The following is a 20,537-nucleotide window of genomic DNA, read 5'->3' on the forward strand; positions in this document are numbered from 1 at the left end:
CTTTTAAAGGTGTGCACAAGAGCTGAATAGACCGGTCTCTTTTCATGGCACTTCTCCTGTGTTACACAGATACAAATGACAGCTTTTCATGATGTACACTATAACTGACTAAGCAGTACTTTTCATGGGGGCTCCTTTGTGTCACATAGCGATCAATGACATCTTTTTATGATGTTCGCTTCAGCTGACTAAGCAGTACTCTTTCTCGTGGGAGTTCCCTTGTGTTACAAAGTGACCAAGGACACCTTTTTATGACATGCACTATAGCTGACTAGGTAGTACCTTTTTTCATGGGAGTTCTCTTTAATTGCATAGTGAAGGAAGGCCCATTGTAATGATGTTTACTAATGTTGACTAGGCAATAGTCTTTATAGGTTGAGCCTGGGCAGCACATGTGTTGCTCTGCTCTGCAAGACATGCTCTATTGAGGTGGGAGCTTGAAGCAGCGCCCACTCTCCACCCATATTTTTCATTGGCTTGTGTCATTGTCCACTGCAAACTGTGGCTGTTCATTGGTCAAAAGGTTTAGTGGTCACTCAGTTCCTCCTTGTCTCATTTTGTAACCTTCCATGGTGACACCCCCTGTTACATGTGTTGCTGCTCGGTAGGCTTTAATTAGAGCCTCCAATCACTATTTTCTCAAATAGCTTTGTCCTTCCTGCACATGCTCCTCTCATAATGCTTTCTAAAAATGTTATAGCACACATTTGCAATGCAATAGGTCTCGCATTTGCAAGAGTTTAAACCATTGGCATTGTAAATGACAATGGATTTTATTTATCTGTTTAAAAAAAACACATAAATAAAAGGCATTATCGTTTACAATGCCATCAGCTCAAACTCTCATAAATAAGAGACCTAGGGCCAGATGTAGGAGCCTTAATACCGGTCGGAAACGGCCGATTTCGCCCGTTTCCGACCGGTATTTGGCTTTTGAGTTGTAGGGGGTATCTGATTTACAGAATCGGTAAATTTACCGATTCGGTAAATATACAGAATCGGTAAAATACTGAATCGGTAAATTTACCGATTCTGTAAATCAATATGTAGGTGGCACTTCACAGAGTGCCACAGGCCCTTTAGGAGTCGGTATTTACCCCCCAATCCTATTGGGTGGTAAAATACCGAATTCAGGTGTGCATGCACATCTGTGCATGCACACCTGTACCATGTGACACACAGACATGCCCTTAGGGCATGTATGTGTGCCACATGTCACACAAGCCTGTACTTGGGGTGCTAGAGGGTGTCAAAGTGACACCCCCTGCACCCTTGCAGGATTCAGTATTATTCGGTAAATACTGAATCGGTATTTCCCATTGATTCCTATGGGCTTCAAGGCCCATAGGAATCAATGGGCAATACCGATTTGGTACGGTAAATACCGAATCTTACAGATTCGGTAATTGTGTTTTTAAAGTTACCTACATCTGCCTCCTTCTAATTTACCAATTCATAAATACCAAATCGGTAAAATTCGGTATTTATGAATCTGTAAATTAGATTTACCTACATCTAGCCCCTATTGCATTGCAAATGCTTGTTATATTCGGTAACTACGATTTATACATTGCTGATACACAAAATGAGAGAGGTACAACAGACAATGTAATGATCTCTTATTTATTTCAAGTTCAGATAAGCTTCATAGTCCAACTTCCAAAACACAGTTCCAATTATATCAAGTAAAGTGCTTGTGAAGTCCAAAAAAGCGAGGACAGTTGTGTGAAAACACAATCTTTATTTCATTCTTGTAACATCAGTATGAAACACAGTCAATGCATTTCGTCCCACAGGCAACAGGACATCTTCAGGGCATTAAGTCCTAAATAATGCACCTTAAAACTTTTCTCGCGATTTTTAGATTTCACATTCACTGCATACAGTCAATGGTCGTGCACATCAGGTGTTGGCTGCCAACAGAGGGTTGGGCGCAGGGCCTGCAGTCAACCCCTGCTACGCACTGCCAAAGGTTATGCACAATAAAGATGGCTGCCTGCAGGGAAATAGGTGCCAGGGATAGCAGGAGGCAAGTCCCTGTGGTAAACCGCACTGCACATGGCACAGCTGGGAATGGCTGCCTGCGGAAGGGTGGGCACAAGGAACATGTTGTACATGATTAAAAAAAGTCCAAAAAACTCTCCAATGTTGAAGTGAAGTATTGGTTAGCTTTGGTTATAACAGCTTAACGTGCGTTGTAACAAAAACTGAGAAAGTACAGTTATGGTTATGAATTAAAATGAATAAAACACCAAAATTCACTAGTTATGGTTAAGAGCAAACCATAACTCGCACAACAGCCATGCAAACCATAACTCGCACATACATAGAAAAGAACCGTAGGAAGAGGAACTCGCCCGTTGATTTATGATTGATGAAACTTATGTTAATATAACTGCGTTAGAAAAATTCACATTTTAACACAGCACGCAAAGGCTCCAGAACCGAACTGGGCGTTTGTCATGCAAGGACTAATTTTTGAGAAATAGTTTGATAAACAATCATAACCTTTTTCAAGATATTTTTCATAGCAGAGAATTAAGATCACAAAGTCACTGCGTGCATCTCGGAAGCATCGGTTTAGCTCAAACCACCAGGGTGGAGTAAATGTGAAGCGCCCACGCCCCCTCCCTTTACAGAAGTCACTCTGCTGGAAGATTTACAGCTCAGTGGCCGATTGTTTAACTTGGAAGCTTGGTCAGGATGCTGCCTTCTAAACTTAATAATAGCTGCCCTCATTTTAATTTGTTTGACCCTCAACTTCAGTAATTTACGATATGCGTTAGACCTTCTGTATGGTTCCCAACTCCCTCCCAACAAACAACTTGATTCCTTTTCCTGAACTGCTTGACGACTCAGCGTTCTGCACCAACCTTCCTTGGTTTTGCTGCCTGTCTCGCTTTGCTTCTAAGAGATCACTTCAAGAAAGCCCTCCACATCTTCAATATGCTAAAGCCACTGGCTGAGGCAAGGGCCCTCAAGTGGTTTTAATTATACAACCTTTTATTTGTCAGAGAATTTTAGAAGAAGGGCAAAAATAACATTTTTGTATCAAACTGCAGTATTCGTCTTAAAGTTCTGTGTTAAAGTTCAAAAATGGCCGTCGCGAGTCTACATGAAAAGTTCAAGAGGGAACAGGTGGAAAGAGATGCTTCCGGTCTGCTACACAATGTATCAGTTGGTTCAAGTTTTAGTCTTGGGATCCTGTAACTGAAAAGGAAGTGTGATTTCAACGTCTCCCAGAGTGCATTGGTTCAATAGCCTTAACTGTTTTCATTTCAGAGGAGCCTATTTTCCGCTGTGAGGAGTGCGACGAGCTATTCCAATCCAAGCTGGAGTTGCGGCGGCACCAGAAATACGCCTGCAGCACCGTCAGCCATCTCTATAGGAGCCTGAGTGAGGAGATCAAGCAGGAGGGCTTCGATGATGAGGCTGTGCACGAGTGTAAAGACTGCGAGCGGATGTTTCCCAACAAGTACAGGTAAGAGCGTGATGGCTGTAGGAGGAGCTTATCTGGGCCTGCTGCGGCAGAGCTAACTTTGATCTAGTAGATTTAAAATACTTTCATGAATCTTATTTTATATTAGAGGGACTTTCATTGCACCAACTGACATTAGTGTATGGCATCATAGTTCTTTTTCTTAATCTGTGCATCTTTTTAGAGGGTTTTTCTGGGCACCTTTGTTTGGTTGTGAATGTTGTTTTGGGAGTTTGATTGTTAAAGGTTAGTAGAGTTCATGGAAAGTTTACTTAAGAAGTGGTTTGTGTTGGTTCTTGTTAATGTAACAAGAGTATATTTTGACTGTCTTATTATACAAAAATATCTCTGCAGTTGAGGGTTGGTATAGTGACATATTGCAGTGTTTCGAGTAAGGAATTCAAGTATCAGTCCAACCTGACCTAGAGAGAAAACGTGCTTTGGTATTCAACAATAATAGAGCTTTTTTAACACCTCATTTTCACAGCATACAATAATATGTTAACAATAATAGCTAGTTAAACATATTTTAAAGGGAAAAAAACATTTAGGATCTTGATGATACAGTGTTTTGAATAATATGAAAATGAGTTCCCAGATTTCTGATTATTCTTTAGCAATTAGATATGTTGACAATATAAATACAAACACTGTGTCTGTAGAAAAATTTAAAATCTAGACAAATTGACTAAAATAATTGGCAGGACACAAAGGAGTAAAAATATTAAAGGAAGTTTGGCAGTACTATGAGATAGTCTATCTAAGCGCTTGGTAGGGTTATGTCTTATGTGTAGACGCAGAGGTGCCATGGCCTATAAAAAAAGTCAGGACACTTCAGACAGGTAAGTACCTATGAACGCCCTTTATGGATGGAAGAGAGTCAGTCAAGCGTCAGGAGTGCCTGATATGTCGTCACTGTCTCTGCCCCAGCCCTACTGAACTTTTCGAGTCTTTACTTTGTGGGTGTTTGAGGTGCTCTTCTTTTTTTAGACTTGAATGCTGACCTCTTCAATAAAATCTGCAAACAGTACATACAATAAACAAGCATTGGAAAAACCATTCGGTCTGTTGTTGGCTTGCATCATTTTATGTTTTCTGTGCTTGTTTTGTCATGGTTTTTACCCAAACCTTTTGTTGGGGAAATCACCTGGACCTCCCAAAAAAAAGCTTAAACGCAAAAAGCAATTTTGGCCTCAAAAAGCACATAGTGCAGCACTAAAGGGACTACATTTTGTGTGCTTTGCTCCTTATGAAAGAGCAGAACGCAGTGGCGGAAACAAGCATACCCATTGAACCCTGATGTATGGTTTAGTGGGCGCAAGAAAAATGTGACTGGCCCAATAATAGACCAATGGATGAAGAGGACTAGCTAAAAGCACCTAATAAGTATGTTGTACATGCAATTTTAATAAAATCAAAAGGTCTTTGTTCACACCAAACCTAAATATTGAAAGTTAGCTGCCTTCTAATGGCTATGCCTAGATAACATGCACATGTCCAAAATTAGAATTTTCCCAAAACAGGGTTCATATTAGTCATATTTGTCAAGTGCTTCTCATACAGTCTAAACTTTAGAAGTGACAACCAATTGCAGCTATACTGAGAACCAGAATTACAAGAGTGGACCCAGTCCAGGTGGTGAGTTAAGACTCAAGCCATAGAGTCTCTTGTTTTCAAGCCAACAACAGAAGAAAACTTTCACAGTTTGAAAGTGCAATATAGAAGGGGAGTCTGTGACTAGTTACATGGTAAAGGCATCAGAAAGTGCCATGGCACCGTCATCCATTCCATGTTCTTCACAGACAAGCAAAAAGCAAGCGGTGCCCACAGAAGATTCAAGAACTCACCTCTGACCTCGACCCTCAGTAAACTAAGATGATACCCACTTGTGAGGGGCAGAGAACGCAGCAAAATGTGTCTTTGACAAGATCAATTAATTTGGTCAACCTCCATAAACACAATAAAATGTGTTCAGCCACTAACAAAATGTAAAGAGTGCTTCATTCCTCGCTATTGGCGGTCTCTAAGTGCTGTCATTACTAGATGTTACTACTGCCAAACTCAATGTTCGTCATTTTATCAACCTTGCAAGTACGGAATGCTGGATTTGTCAAACCAGGACTCAGACTCAAGCTCTGTTAGTCTCTGCCGACAGCAGAAGCTAGTGTTGAACGTAATCAACCATCATGCTGGTTCAGCAAGTGATGTAAGCCACGCATAGGCATTTGTGACAAAATCATTATCTTATTGTCTTGTTATTGTGGGCCACTGTGTTTCGAAAAGTATCTCACTTGCCACTCATGCCAGAGTAGTGTTTGTTTATTTATTTATTCATGTGTGAGATGTAATGTATTATTTACTTATACATTTTTATAAAAACAAACCAAAAAACACCCTCCTCCTCTTTGTTAATGGAATTGGAACCAGAAATACTTCAGGTCCTACTTAGTTGGATACGTTTTGTTTTCTACATGTCCTTCCTGTCCCTATTTAAACAACATTTTAAGATTAGGCTTGCACCTTTCCACGAGAAAAAATACCAGGCATTTGTTGTTGTTGTAAGAGTCAGCAAGGTCCGGCCATCATACTAAATATGACGTTAATCAAAATTGAATTTATTCATTTGTAAAATGACTTTTCTGCCTTTGTTTATTTTAAATATTAGTCAGGGACTGTTAACACAGCTCTAGAACACATTTAAAAGGGCTTCCTATTTATATTTGCAGTTTAAAGTATTACAGATAAGGAGTAAAACACCAGCTTTAGGTGATTTTGCTTATTTCTGTATCAACCAGGACATTAATATACCGGTGGTGCCCGGAGAAGACCAGTCAGGTGGGAACCCTGCTTAAAATCCAGAATGTTTACAAAAATAATAACAAGAGGGAGGAATGGAAAATGTTTTTTTTTTCTCAAGCCCTCTTATCTGACATGTTTTTCAATGTATCTTTTATATAAGATTATTGTCACCCAATATAATGCAGTCATCGTCTACTGTCTTCGGAAGGACAAAATGTATAACCACCCTTAAGTAAGGCCACTGGAAGTATGTGACCGGGTAGGACAACATTATGTAGCATTATTGACTAAATTATGTGGAAGGAAAATGCTGTTGGTGCGGCTTTACGTGGCACATTTTGAATTGTATTACTTCGTTATTTTGCTATTTTTACACTTTAATACTGTTTGGGAATGAGTTTTATCTCAATAGTATCAGTTTAACACCCAAACCCAGCAGTAAGCAATGGAAAAATGAACAGTCAACCTTTGTGAATGCCTTTCCACTGCACGCCAACTTGTGTAGCTGCATTTTTAGTAACTTTTGATCCATGTGAGTTAAGGATAATTTTTGTTAAGCTCTAAAATGTATGCATCATGTGATGTATTATGCAACAAATCCATATTTATGCAGAAATAGCACAAACAAGAGTTGCATTTGCCCAGCTTTTAACCATTTTAGTATTCGGGAACCCTGCCATTCGCATAGATTTAAAGGTACATCAACCCAAACAGCTAGCTCACTGAAACTTCAAAAATACCAGTCGAAACCATATCAGGCTCTGAGCAGTACTTGGTGAGACTAGATGTTTATTGCGCCTTTTACCCAGCGCTGTGCCTTTCACATCCACCCACATGAATGGATATCGAAGATACACCCTCAGCCGCGTTCCCAAGCTTAGCCTCTGCAAGCAGAGAATAGCGGGGCACTTCCTGAAAGGAAGCCTGACGCCTCTCTGCGTCCTGTACGGCCAGCACGAGGAGATTGAGTTGCGCCTTGCTGCTTTATGCAAACGTGAGCAGCGATTGGCCCAGGCGCTTACGTTTGTCTCGCGGTATTATTGTTCGGATGAGGTGAAGCTCAAAGGTGCAATATAAAACCGTCACCTCCGATGGCACGCTATTATCTGATGCATTCCAAAAAGCTCACCATTCACTGCCCTCTATGCAAAAAACATAAAGACACGAATTAGGCGAGGGCAAACAAGCAATTATTTCTGAAAGCAAGCACAGATTATTGGCTAATGGCTCAGGTATCTGCTTCGGGTGGGAATCGGTCGTTCACACAATGCTGCTTTCTCTGGCGTCTAAGAACTGATGACACACAGTAGTGAGTTAAGCCACTTGCAATGCAGTAGGTCTCGGCGTGGACGTCCCTCCCGTGGGAAATAATATATATCCCCCTGAATGATAGACCATAATACTTGCTACCTATGCGTGGACTAGAGTCTGAAGAAACGTATGCTTTTGGCGCTCTCCTCCTGTTTGGCCATCGGTGAGGTGGACACCACGAGTAAAAATTGACTACATTTGTTAAAAGTCACCAGCACAGTTCATTCCCCCTGTGATGTGAGTGTAAAAAAAAACACATTTGCCTCTCGCCAATCAATCACAGGAGAAAGCCCACAAGCTATCTTTAGGCCACAATAACTGCGTGTGCAATTTGCATCCAGAATAATGAGTTGCGTGGAATCAGGGCCTCTGTGTCATACTTTGCCAGCAAGAAAAATCAGGGTAATTTCCTTAAAAAGTGAATACGTTTTTTGTGTGCTGTTCTTGGGCAAGTCTTGATAGTACTGCCATTTTTTTGAGGACCAAGACATGTATGTGGCTGTTACTCCAATGTCCAGTCCTTCTCAACCTGCTAGATAAACTAATGAAATTCACCACTACCCTCTGCCTTGTTTTTAAGTGTCTCTCGTAGTTAATACAATCTCAGTTTCATCTTTATAACCAGCCATATCCTAGGATGTTCAGAAAACAGAGAATCTATCTTATATCTTAGATGGAACCTGTGATCGGCTAAGTCAGCTTAACTCTGAATTTCTATACTGCTCCAGGGGGGTTATATGTAAGAGTTTTGATACAAATATTGTCTAAAATAACGATATTTAACACACTATGGGCCAGATGTAGGTAAATCCGATTTACCGACTCTTAAATACCGACTCATACCGAATCGGTATTTAAGAGTCGGTAAATTGGAAGGAGGCAGATGTAGGTAAAAAATTACCGAATCTGTAAGAGTCGGTATTTACCGATTCTGTAAATACCGAATCTGTATTTCCCATTGATTCCTATGGGCCTTGAAGCCCATAGGAATCAATGGGAAATACAGATTTAGTATTTACAGAATCTGTAAATACCGAATCCTGCAAGGGTGCAGGGGGTGTCACTTTGACACCCTCTAGCACCCCAATTCCGGACTTGTGTGCCATGTGGCACACAGACATGCCCTAAGGGCATGTCTGTGTGTCACATTGCACAGGTGTGCATGCACAGGTGTGCATGCACAGATGTGCATGCACACCTGAATTCGGTATTTTACCACCCAATAGCATTGGGTGGTAAAATACTGATTTTTAAGGGCCTGTGGCACTCTCAGGAGTGCCACCTACATGTGGTTTTTCAAAATCGGTAAAATACCGATTAATTCGGCCGTTACCGACCGGTATTAGGGCTCCTACATCTGGCCCTATATCTGTTAGACGATATCTAGGCCACAATTTTCTTGTACCGTATTATTTCGGGCACATTGGACATCATTGAATCATGTTAAAATGTTTTTTATTGCTGCTTAATGTGGCACTAGTGCCAAACGTTTCTAGTCTGTCTAAGATGTTTTACTTTATTATAGAAAAGTGTGTATGTATATATATATATATATATATATATATATATATATATATATATATATATATATATATATATATATATATATGTTTATAAAACAATCTAGTATCAAGCAAAAAAAGAACACAAAAGTGTACAGTACGATCGGTTTCAAGATAGAGTCATGAGGCAAGATAAATGTGAGTATACACAAAGTAGTAGGGTTGACTACATGGCTTAAAATGCGCAACATGATAGTTAATTTGAGTTTAAAATGTTATGCTTTTCTGTTCATGATATTTCCCCTAACATCTTTCATAGGACAAAAAAAGCATATAAAGTCCGAAAACCTGACAGACATTCCGTTCTTTAATCTCATCTAGGTTCATTATTTCTTAGTCGTTCCAGGAATGCATTAGTCAACGTTTTATAGTTTGCTGGTAACTAAGCAGTACTGTAATTGTTTGCTTATCAATAAGTGAGTAGTTCTAAAGAGATCGAAGCATCTGCTACCATACCTCTTCCAGGATAGCAGCCTCTGTATACATGTTTTCCAACAAGTTAACTCCACGACTTAAGTGCTGTCACTCTTTTGTTGGCTCCATCACCACTCCTTACCTACCTTTATGTAACGGCTCTTAGTTATCATAGCTGATGTGTTGCCTTAAAAGGAACGTATAATGTGTCCACTTTGGGATTAAGCTTCCCAAAGATTAATCGGCCCAAGTTCAATTCACTTTTCACAGACTTAAAGTATGCATTTGGTTGTTCACATGTCAGGGCTGGGTAGTAAGAGCTGTATGAATAAAAATACACACAGCACCGTTTGAAACAGGACTGTTCCCCTTCTGTTCGCATCTATACACAATGGCACACATTAACAAAATGACACCTGAACGCCCTAAATAATATCCTTATGGTTACAAATCCTTAGCATAGCATCAGGGTGTTACCTGCAGCGCAGTGGTGTAGTTTTACATTTCATTTGATGTGTTTCGTGGCCTCCTCTGTGCCTCAACAACGGCAGTCACAATATATGTGCAGAGCAAGACTTTAAAGATGGCGACCTCCAGAAAGCTGCATAAGGCTTCTTGAATTCTCTGAGTAAATTCTCCAATGCTGAGGCAAATGCCACTGAGGAGCTTGCACATAAGAATGGATGCCAAATGTGAAAAACAATATTAAATCATATGAAATCATATGTACTACACCCACAAAGTATTGCCATTCATCTGTTCATGTGTGCACTTTTTATTCTCCAGTTTAGAGCAGCATATGATAATCCACACAGAGGAACGCGAATACAAGTGTGACCAGTGTCCGAAGGCCTTCAACTGGAAGTCGAACCTTATTCGGCACCAGATGTCACATGACAGCGGCAAGCGATTTGAATGTGAAAACTGCGTCAAGGTACTGTAAATGTCCACAAAGGGGTTGACTATTTAAATCACAATTTTCTTTAAAAGATTTAAGGTTGAATCAACCCTCTAAATCAACGCACCAGGGATTTTAATCTGCCCTTGAAACTACTTAGTAGAGGTGTCAAAGTTGGATGATTTTCCTATTAACTAAGTTTACCCCTTCTCATTACCCTCAACCCTTACAAAGTAGGTGTCAGACCCAGAAATGCTCCCTACGCACACCAGAGGGCACTAGACCACTTACACCAACCTTACTATGTCACTCCCCGCAACCCAGATGCAACATAGTACATCACCAGCTTCACGAGCAACAGCCTGGCATGAAGAAATTAACACAAACTTTTTCCAGCTCGGAGACGACGAGCCGCAGCCATCGCGAGGGCAGTCCGAATCACTGAGCGAGGCTCTTGAAGTGAAAGGTAACCTGAAGCCAAGCCAGAGCGGGACTGTATGGCACAACGAACGGACCGATGGCGACTCGCTGCAGATTGCTTCACTCACATGGCAAGCCAAGGCAAGTGCTCTCCAAGGAGCATGATCAAGGTCTCCAACACTCCCACTGCTTTCAAACAGCATTATATGTTCCCTTTGTTTCAAGTGTTTGGCACCATTAGGAGTTAGTAGACATGCAATCCTGAGTTGCTTGCCCAAAAGTACTTACTTTTGGGACAAACTGACCCTGGTGAAAAAACTAAGGTGGGTGTTTCATGTTGGCCAAACCTATTTTAATAAGGATAAGACAGAATAGCACTTATTACCACTTACAATTCCCCCTAATTAATTTAGCCAAATTCCACTACCACAAGCTCCTGTCTCTTGAAAGTTAACAGTAAAAGACCAACTCTAGCAGCCCATACCAAAGTGAATATTGCTGTAAATCAAATGTTTCCTACTTTCTGAATTGTGCTACAGCCCTTTTCCATAACTCCTTTACCCACAGACTTGCATGCTACTTGTTTCTCACCATCAAATAAGAACAAACACATTGTATTGACTGGAATTCTATGTCTGGGCAGTATTCCAGTGAGGGCAGGTGCCTTTATTTTTAAACCCTGCAATGGGGTAAGATGGAGCCTTGAAACTCTTCCATTTAATACCTGTAGGTTACCCTAGTTTGACAACATAATTTCCAGCATGCTATTTTAGTTTAAGGAGACTACCTGTTAGTTGGTTTAATTGCTGCTTGGCAATAATTTAGCGTGTCTGTCAGCCAGCTAACTGGTTAGTTGGTTCGATTGCTGGATTGTGGCTGTGGCAATATTGTGGGTTGATTGGTCATTTACCTGTGTGTTTTTGTACAAAACCAGTTGAATTTCTATTTTTTTTGGTTTTGTGGTTGTGTTAGAATTGGCTTTCCAATTTGGTTTTTGATGTGTACATTGGTGTCTTGAATGTAGTTTTTTTGGTCTTCAGTTTGTAATTAAATAATTAGTTGTTTAATGATCAGCCTGGTTAGCCGTGAAATGATCAATAGTTGTTTACATGAATGGACAGTTGATATTTATTATGAGTCAAAGTTTAAGTGATGAAACTGGTTTTGGTCTAGATATATTCAATGGTTGTAACATTTATAACATTTTGTATGAGCATGGCTGACTGATGAGCAGTTTGCTGTGTTGGTTGATTGGTGAGTTAATTGACTGTCAATTAGCTATCTGTCTAATATTTTGGTAACCTTGCTACTTCATTGACTGCTTGGTTGATTGTGTTCCTGGTTAGCTGATTTAAACTCTTTGTTTTCTTTATTAGTGTGCCGAGTATTTGGGTGTCTAGCTGGTTTCTTCCAAGGGGAGCTAGCTGTTGATTACTCCAGTGGCTCATTAGCCGGGTGAATGAATAGTTTTTAGGTCTTGCCTTAAACAGTGCATGTGCTTTTTGTTGCGATACATTTTGTTAACTTACTGTGGGCTTACAGCCCGCCTACTGCTTACCATTGGTTGGCTATATTATCACTCTCGCTTGCTCCTTATCTTTTGGCTTCTGCAGCTTTACTTCCTCTTTTTCTGCTTGCCCATCGCCAGGAGTGTGACCGAAGCACTTGTGTCCTTCCACAGCTCGCGTTTTAGCAACACTTTTTCTTTTGTTTAAGCAGTGCATGAGAGTGCCTGTATTTTCCAGTTGTCTCCATCATGTTCTTTTCCGCTCCTCCATATTGTGCTCTCTCAATTATGTGCCTATTTCCCCTACCCGCGCTTAGATTACCCTCTCTCATCTGTGAGCTTCTGTTCCCCCGCCTCACTTTCCTTCATCTGTGTGCTAATTTCCACTCCCACATTCACATTGCCCTCTCTTCCTCCTATGCTTCTATACCCCCAATTTTTCTCTCGCTTGCCCGGGTGCTTCTGTTCTCTGCTCTCCTCCACGTTGCTCTCCACTCTAGTTTCTCCCCCCTCGTAATGTTGCTGTCTCTCATCTGTCCCTCTCCGTCCACACAGTCTCCCTGACCAGCTAACCCGACACCCCCACCCCATTAACATTTTTAAAATGTGCAATGACGAAGTCGCTTGACTCCATTATTTTGTAGGTGTGCGTATGTGTGCTCAACGCATGTAGTCGCCTACAAAAGGACTCAGCCCGTATCATTGTGCTTATATTTTAATTTTTGTTTCTCTTTCCTTTATACTGTAAGCATCTGCTTTGATGCAGTACAGCATGAAGAAAAGACATTGGCAGAGCCAAATGCATCTCTAATGTGAGAGTTTTTGGCTTTGCCTATGCCTGTTCAGTTGGCTGTCTAGCTGAAAAACTGACGAGTTTGTTGAGTAGCTATTGGCTGGTTGTTTAATTGGTTCTATGCATGTTTGGTTGGCTGATTAATAGATGTACTCATTTTTTTATTTAAATGGTTGGCTGAATGATTACTTGTTTTGATAACCAGCTGGCTGTTTAAGAACAGCCTGCATTGCTTTTATTCAGCCAGCCAACTCCTCGTTTTATTTCAGTGTTAAAAACATTTAAGAGTAAGGACTACACTTTAAATTCCTTCTGCATTAACATTTATTATGATATTTAAGCCGAAGATTTTCCATTGTCTGTCTAGCTACTGAATCAGTATATTAAAAAGTTATTGATACACTATTAAATAACAAAGAGCAGTGGTTTATGATGTACAACAAAAAAGTCATATCATGTTTTTTATTCGCTTCCTGATGTTATATATGTATAATAATTATAAAATATCTCTTTCTTGGTGAGTATGTGATGACTATATTTATATGATAGTTTGCACTCATGTCATTTCATACTTAGCTAAACAAAATATATGAACGTTCTATATTCTGTTCTAACCATTCCATGAATTAGAGTGTTCAATAAAAAAAGGTCAAAATCGAAGATTCCAATTCTTTAGGCAACACTTCAAACCTGAGGCAAGTATCTGGTTGCGTCTGAAATATGGGACATTACTAAACGGGTGCCCCTACAAAATACATTTTTAAACTTTCCAGAATGAAACCTCAGTCATTCACAGTGTTTTTAATGAATTTTTGGGATAATGCCTGTACAATGATAAAAACATTTTTGCTTGCTAGTGTGTGGCCTTCTGACTACCTGTAACTTTCCAAATATAATAAAGCCACTGGACAATGCGGCTGCCTATAGTTAAAACTAATAACTAGCTACTAAGCTTCCAGAGAAAAAAAAGGTTTACTTTTGCTTTTGTTTTATGAAAAGTGCTGCCTCGTTACAAGAGTGTTACAGAAGCATAACATTTACTGAAAGTTTAAGAGAGGTTCTGCTGGATGGAAACAGACAGAAATCAGGCAACTAACTCTGACATTTGCATTTTAATTAGAGTTGTTAGGATAGGTCACCAGAGATTTTGAGAAAGAGGAAGCTCCTGTGAAGAGACTTACTGGAATGCATTGTTCAGAATGGGTTTATAAAAGTGGGATAAATAAGAAAATGCAATAAACAAAACAGTCAATCCCTTTTCAATTTTCACATGTACTGGTCGCCACTCTAAAAATTAAAGCATTGCAAATCGAGTAGGTCTGTCTTTGGCAGTCATCCTTTTGGCTTTCTCAGTGCTTGTTTTGTTTGTCATCGTTTTTGCAAAACATTAGTGTTGAGAAATCTGTTGTACCCTTGTCAATCTAAAAAAAAATAGGTTAAAAACAAAAATATTTTTATAGACTCAAAAAGCAGACAGTGCCTAGGTAGTAGTGCCTGGCACTGAAAGGAACTAATTTGTATGAGGATATGCTCCTCCCGAAGGGTAAGAATAGTGGCCCTCACAGTGAAGTTAGCCAACATCTGAAGTGGGCTGGCCCACTTCCCAGTACTCAGGACCACTAGAAATATGTGGTTTTGCAGCCAAGGTGTTTTCTACAAAATTATAGATATGTAATATTTGCCACACAATTCATCATCTGCTGCATAATTTTAAAATTCAGCAAATAAAATCGTTTATACTTAAATTGATCAAAAGTGTAAAAACAAACAAGTGTTGCCATGCAGTGGGAGGACTTGGAATAGGTTGACTGGTCGCCTTTCTATTGCTTATTGCTGTATATGAGTCTTAAACTCGTACAAATGAGGTGCATCCTTTACCTCGACAATGCTAACATGTCTACAAATGACAAAATAATGAAGTTATACTATCACAAAAAGTGCTGAATTGTCAGCATATTTTAAAAATAACAATATAGAAAGAGAAGAACGTTTGTCATCCATTCTAAACTTGTCCTTCCATGACGACTGGTGAGGTAAACACAACTGACCACTTCAATAGAGAAACATTTGCTTCTCATCACTGGTTCAACAACCTCCCTCTGGGTTCTCTAATTTTTTTGATTATGTTTTTCATTAGTTTTTGATTGAAAACTACTGCTGAAAAGTGGTGTTACTGCATTGCGTAACAAACATTGTGATATAGTTCACAGTTTGGCATGTGGGCTTTAGAACCTTTAAAATGTGGTACATTAAGGCAAATTAAGTCACAGCTCCTTGGTGGCTGTTGATGCATCTCACACGTGTGTCCGAAGATCTTCCCCAAATCTTTTCCTCTGCTGAAAATGCCTCATGATATCTGTTCATGTTCCACAAATGCCTCAAACAGCCTGTCCTTGCTCCCTAAGTTTACGTGGTGGGTAAGAAAGTATAGCGATTGGATTCTGGCGAGAAGAAGGCCAACGCTCATCCAATCCCATTTGAAAACCATTACCAAGTAGGATTTGCTCGGTTGTGTACTGCACCATTTGTTGGTAGTTTGCAATCGGTTCTCGGCACGTATACCACCATCTTAATTTGTACCAACTCACTGCGTTGTCCCAAGCATAGAATAGGACAGTCAAGTAGTATATTAATATAGATTTACTTTTGCAGTTACATCGCCTTCTGGTGCCTTCAAAAGTACCACCATAACTTAAGCCATCAGGCTGTCGCAGAGATAAATTGTGTATAGAAAAGTTAGGCTGTCTATCGTAACCATATTTGGGGAGGTGCTATCGTCTGTGATAGTACTTTCTAGACTTGCAACACGTTTTATGTCATTGTATGAATCAGTTCTGCTTTTTCATTCACAGGCTTTCCACTAGAAATGTAATTTGGTTCCTTTTCCCTGTCTTTCAGGTGTTTACTGACCCAAGCAACCTCCAGCGGCACATCCGGTCCCAGCACGTGGGCGCCCGGGCGCATGCCTGCCCCGACTGCGGCAAAACCTTCGCCACCTCGTCTGGCCTCAAGCAGCACAAACACATCCATAGCACTGTCAAGCCTTTCATATGTAAGTTGTCCTGCCCATCACAGTCCTGACTTCAGCTGTAATTGCACATATCCGGAGGGCCTCCCAAGCTCTGGCAAAGCCTCTGCCAGCCCTGCCTGTCACTCTATAGGTCAGAACACAAAATGAAAATCTGCAGCAATTCTTTCATTTTTTTTCTGCACTGCTCCCTTACTCGCTGTTTCCTCAGTAAATAGTTATGGCATATTTTGACTTTTTGACAAGTCAACATTCCACCAATACCATGTACTCGAATCTCTATTCTCTACCCTTCTCCACAATTGCTGTTTCTTTGATATAAATAAATATATGATGTTTGAGGTCCTTACGATTTTAGATTATAAAACCTATTTCTCCTGTCCAAACCATTCAGCGCTTATTCAAACAGTCTAGCGCCTACTTATAAATTGTTGCCTTTCCCCTTAGGTCTCACGTGTACCTGCATGTGCAGGAGACTGTGCTTTTGTAGTAGGTCACAACTCCAGGGCCGCGTATCAACCACAACCCCTTCAAGGTACAGAGGAGGAAGTACTGACAATCTTCCTTCTGTCACATAGCGTCCATCTCTGAAGTTGATCCTCTATGGCATTGTATCTAGTTCTGTAGACCTCATGTAGACGGTTCCCTCAAATTTTGGCCGCTGAGCCTCTATAACTATAAAGAAGCCTTCTGCATATCTCCAGCCTTACTTAGCTGTATTGGAAAATCTTCAAAATTCTGAACAATGTTTTCAGTGAAGGATAAAGAGAGATGGGAGTAGAAATAAAACCAAGCATCCTGATAGTAGTTTTAAGTTTAATCACTGTGTACCTTTTTTCAGAAGTAGACAAAAAGATATACTGGAAAGTAAAATATATTTTCATTGCAGAGCATGGAAAATCGTTAGTGTAATTCATATCATATTTGTAAACAATAATTTCCATGATTAAAAAGTTATATTTAAAAACATTTTTTAAACTTACAAGCAATTTTATCAGAGTTTTTGTTTGTGGCATACTGATGCTGAAGGCAAAGGTCTGATCATGTCAGCCCAGCAAAGTAGCTAGATACATATTTATCCATGTGTATTTTTCTTTTTTGGAAGGATCAGCAGCACCTAATTTTAGTAGGATTTCTACCCTGATTTTAGGAAGTAAAGTACGTTAATACTTTGCTTGCCCAAATTATGTTACTGAGTAAACGTGGGTACCATTAAGCCAATGTAGGGTCTGTGTGCCATGAGTGAGGAGGGCTGAAGTGGACTGAGTGATTCTAGTGATCACATTTGCCATCATATTCTGCATTTCTGTGGATGGTATAAGTGGTGGTCATTCCAGGAAGCAGCTAGTTTGGAGTCAGCATGAAGCCATGTTTGTGTGGTCCATTACAATCACTTAAGCTGCAGTAGTGTGGGCTAGATACGTGTGTGGCCTTATAAAACAGAAAGTACTGCATTAATATGGAATAGAAGCCAGAAAGCGTCACTTGTTTGGGACCCCCATTTCAATATCACGCTCTAGGCAGGTCTTTTATCAGCTCCACAAACACAGTCACTACCAGTCTCTTCCTTTAGATGCAGGCCTTGCCTTTATTATGGCCAACCTTATTGTTAGAAGACTGTTTGAAATAAACATCACCTGGAAGTACAGTACTCCATTGAAGAAGTCCACTTCACTGACACATCATGCCCTACCATTATCATCTTAAGAGGAAGACACAGTACAATCAATGTATTATTACGTCTCAGCCATCTGAAAGGAACAGACCTCCAGAAATGAAGGGGCACATTTACTAAAGTCTGCATCACAAAAAGTGGCACAAACCAGTGAAAAATATTTATTTGGGATATACTTTCCAGAGTAAAAATTGTTTTCAACTGGAAAGTTGTGTTAATGTAAAGGTTCCGCAGGTGGCACGTGGGCGTTCCCATGCAACCACCCATGGTTTTTGATGCAAAGCCATATCTACTAACAATAGTAATCAAGGCTTTGTGCCCTGCACTGTACAGCACACATCCATTTTGTACTGCAAGGGTACCAGTCCAATACAAAACATGTGCTGGACATGACACAGACATCTTTGTAATGTAGTGCAAAGGTTTGGGCGTGGCACTTGACAGCATGATTGTGCACCAGCTCTTGGGAAGAGAGCAGGAGCGCTATATCTTAGTACATAAGGCGCTGTCCTGCTCTCTTTGACAAAACGTAGTGCTGCAACTATGATTGCTGCTCTGCGTTGTGTGACAACTTTGTAAAACTTGCCCCAAGTTTGTCTACAAAGAGACCTTAAGGACAACCTTTAGTGGGTTCAAGAGCAAATAGAGGCCCGGCTGAGTATAAGACTGTATGAATCTGACTTTAGCCAGGATCTTTGATTGTGAGAACAGGTTTGCTGCCAGAGGCTCTCACACTGAGGCAGGGTTGACGTCATTTTGGTGAGCTAAATATCCATACTACCCACAAGCACCATTGCCCATTTTATTTACCCACTGTGTCACAGGACATCTTCTGGCAGCTGTGAAACATCCCTGCTCTATAATTCAGAAGCAGGGCGTCTCCCTTGAGGATGTGAAAAAAATAAAGCAAGCACATTTCACACAAATGCAGAAACTTGTCAGAATCAGGAAATGGCCAGTAATTTGAAAGACAGAACATTCCTTCGGCAATAAAACTTCAACTTTTCAAAAACAACAAGAACAGAGGGGGTTTCCCTTCTTAAACCAATCCCTGTGTCCTGGTAACTTTACTCTCAGAAGTATCCCAAGTTTGGGTTCAAAAAGGCAGAAATGTTTTCCAAGCCAGGAATATAGTTTTAAAGTAAGTAGGTTGTTTATCGACACACAGAATAATAGAAAATAAAACAAAGTCAGACGAATACCAGGCTGTCTTACCAACAAACAGTGAAAAACAGTCTTTGGGTCTAACGAATTTTTTCATTGGTTTCTGTGACAAAGTGATCAAACCAAGGGAGAGGACATGATGCATTTATTTACATTTATTTGATATGAGGTATTTGCAGACAGTTGTCTCAGCCAGAAGGGGTTGTGGCGTGTTGTCCATCGCAAAACTATGCACAACCCCCCAGTTTGTGTTAGAGAGAATGGTGGGGGGAACTTACATAGCATGGTGAAGATGGAGGGTTGTCAGATTTAATGATTAGGGTTAAAAGGAGAGACTACTAGAAATCGTTTTTAGAAAATATGTCAATAAATTGAAATAGCTAAGACATATTTTTTCTAACTCAGCCTTCAACAAGTTAGACATTTTAGGTCCTTTATTGCCCATGAATTGCTGTCCCTGAGCTCATACTTCGAATTGCCGTCACTGAGCCCTGGAAATCAGAAAAGGGTTTCCAGGATAACAATTGGTGTGAAAATGGAAAGGCTAAGGGACCCATTGTGAGTGAGCCCAAATAGAAGTGACATGTCTTCCTCTCCACAAAACTACCAATATTATGGGTATTGGTAATTTGGAGCGTGGGGGGATAGCTAACGCAAGAGACTGAAAACCTGGCTCAACCAATAGGTTCCAGTCACTGCAGCTCCATGCTTAGACACCAGGATACTCTCCTTGGTGATATGTGTGCCACACAAATAAACATATCATAACCTAGCCTAATATAACACAACATAACACTCGGGGGAAACCCAATTCTTGGTGTTTCTACACTGAGTCTTGATGTTTTTCTCCATTACCAGTCAATGTTTCACCTGTTTTCAGAAGTAAGAGTGTCTGGTGGTAAAAACACAACTGTGGTGTTCACCTAATTCGTGTAATCACGATGGGGGCCTGTTGCTCCCACCAGTGGTCACATCAGGATTAAAAGGGCACTCGTGATCAGGCCCTTCATGGGATTGCACCTGCAGTCCTTGCCTTGTTTTTATAGGTGAAATTGTAAAGGTGAGGATAATAAAGAAGGCTGCATTTTGATAGAACTATACTTTAGCATGATATTGCTTTCTCCATTGAGAATAGAACTCTAGCGGTCCACCCTCTTGCTTCCTACTTGGCCATCCTTATCCACTCTCTTTTCATGTGGCTCCCCTAGCACTCACCCCAAAACACTGATACATTCTGACCCTAGCAGTACTGAGAAAGCTATGTGTGTTAGGTCTGTGTGTCAAAAGTACTCTTCCTTCCTACTACTACCAAAAGATGTGCCCCATCGGCTATACCGCTACTACCTCCATCTTAGCAGAAGGGTGCATTACAGAGAGGCCAGCCAGAAAGGTGCCATTAAATGAAGTAGGAATAGCGGCTGACTCAATAGGCGTGGTCCTCTTTTGGGATTAAATGCTCTGCATCTTGAGACAGAAGTGGATTGGTCT

At 40.4% G+C, this 20,537-nt stretch overlaps 1 protein-coding gene across 1 annotated transcript in view; it reads left to right on the forward strand.

Annotated features, from left to right (window-relative positions):
- LOC147710814 (histone-lysine N-methyltransferase PRDM16-like) overlaps nt 1–20,537 on the forward strand; it is a 101,392-nt gene that overhangs the window by 21,265 nt on the left and 59,590 nt on the right. The window contains exons 3-5 of the mRNA XM_086921557.1: nt 3,283–3,481; nt 10,351–10,498; nt 16,081–16,234. Of these exons, the coding sequence (XP_086777683.1) occupies nt 3,283–3,481; nt 10,351–10,498; nt 16,081–16,234 (501 nt within the window). The remainder of the gene's footprint in view (nt 1–3,282; nt 3,482–10,350; nt 10,499–16,080; nt 16,235–20,537) is intronic.

Source organism: Lissotriton vulgaris, chromosome 5 (genome assembly GCF_964263255.1).
Source record: "Lissotriton vulgaris chromosome 5, aLisVul1.2, whole genome shotgun sequence".
Lineage (NCBI taxonomy): Eukaryota > Metazoa > Chordata > Amphibia > Caudata > Salamandridae > Lissotriton > Lissotriton vulgaris.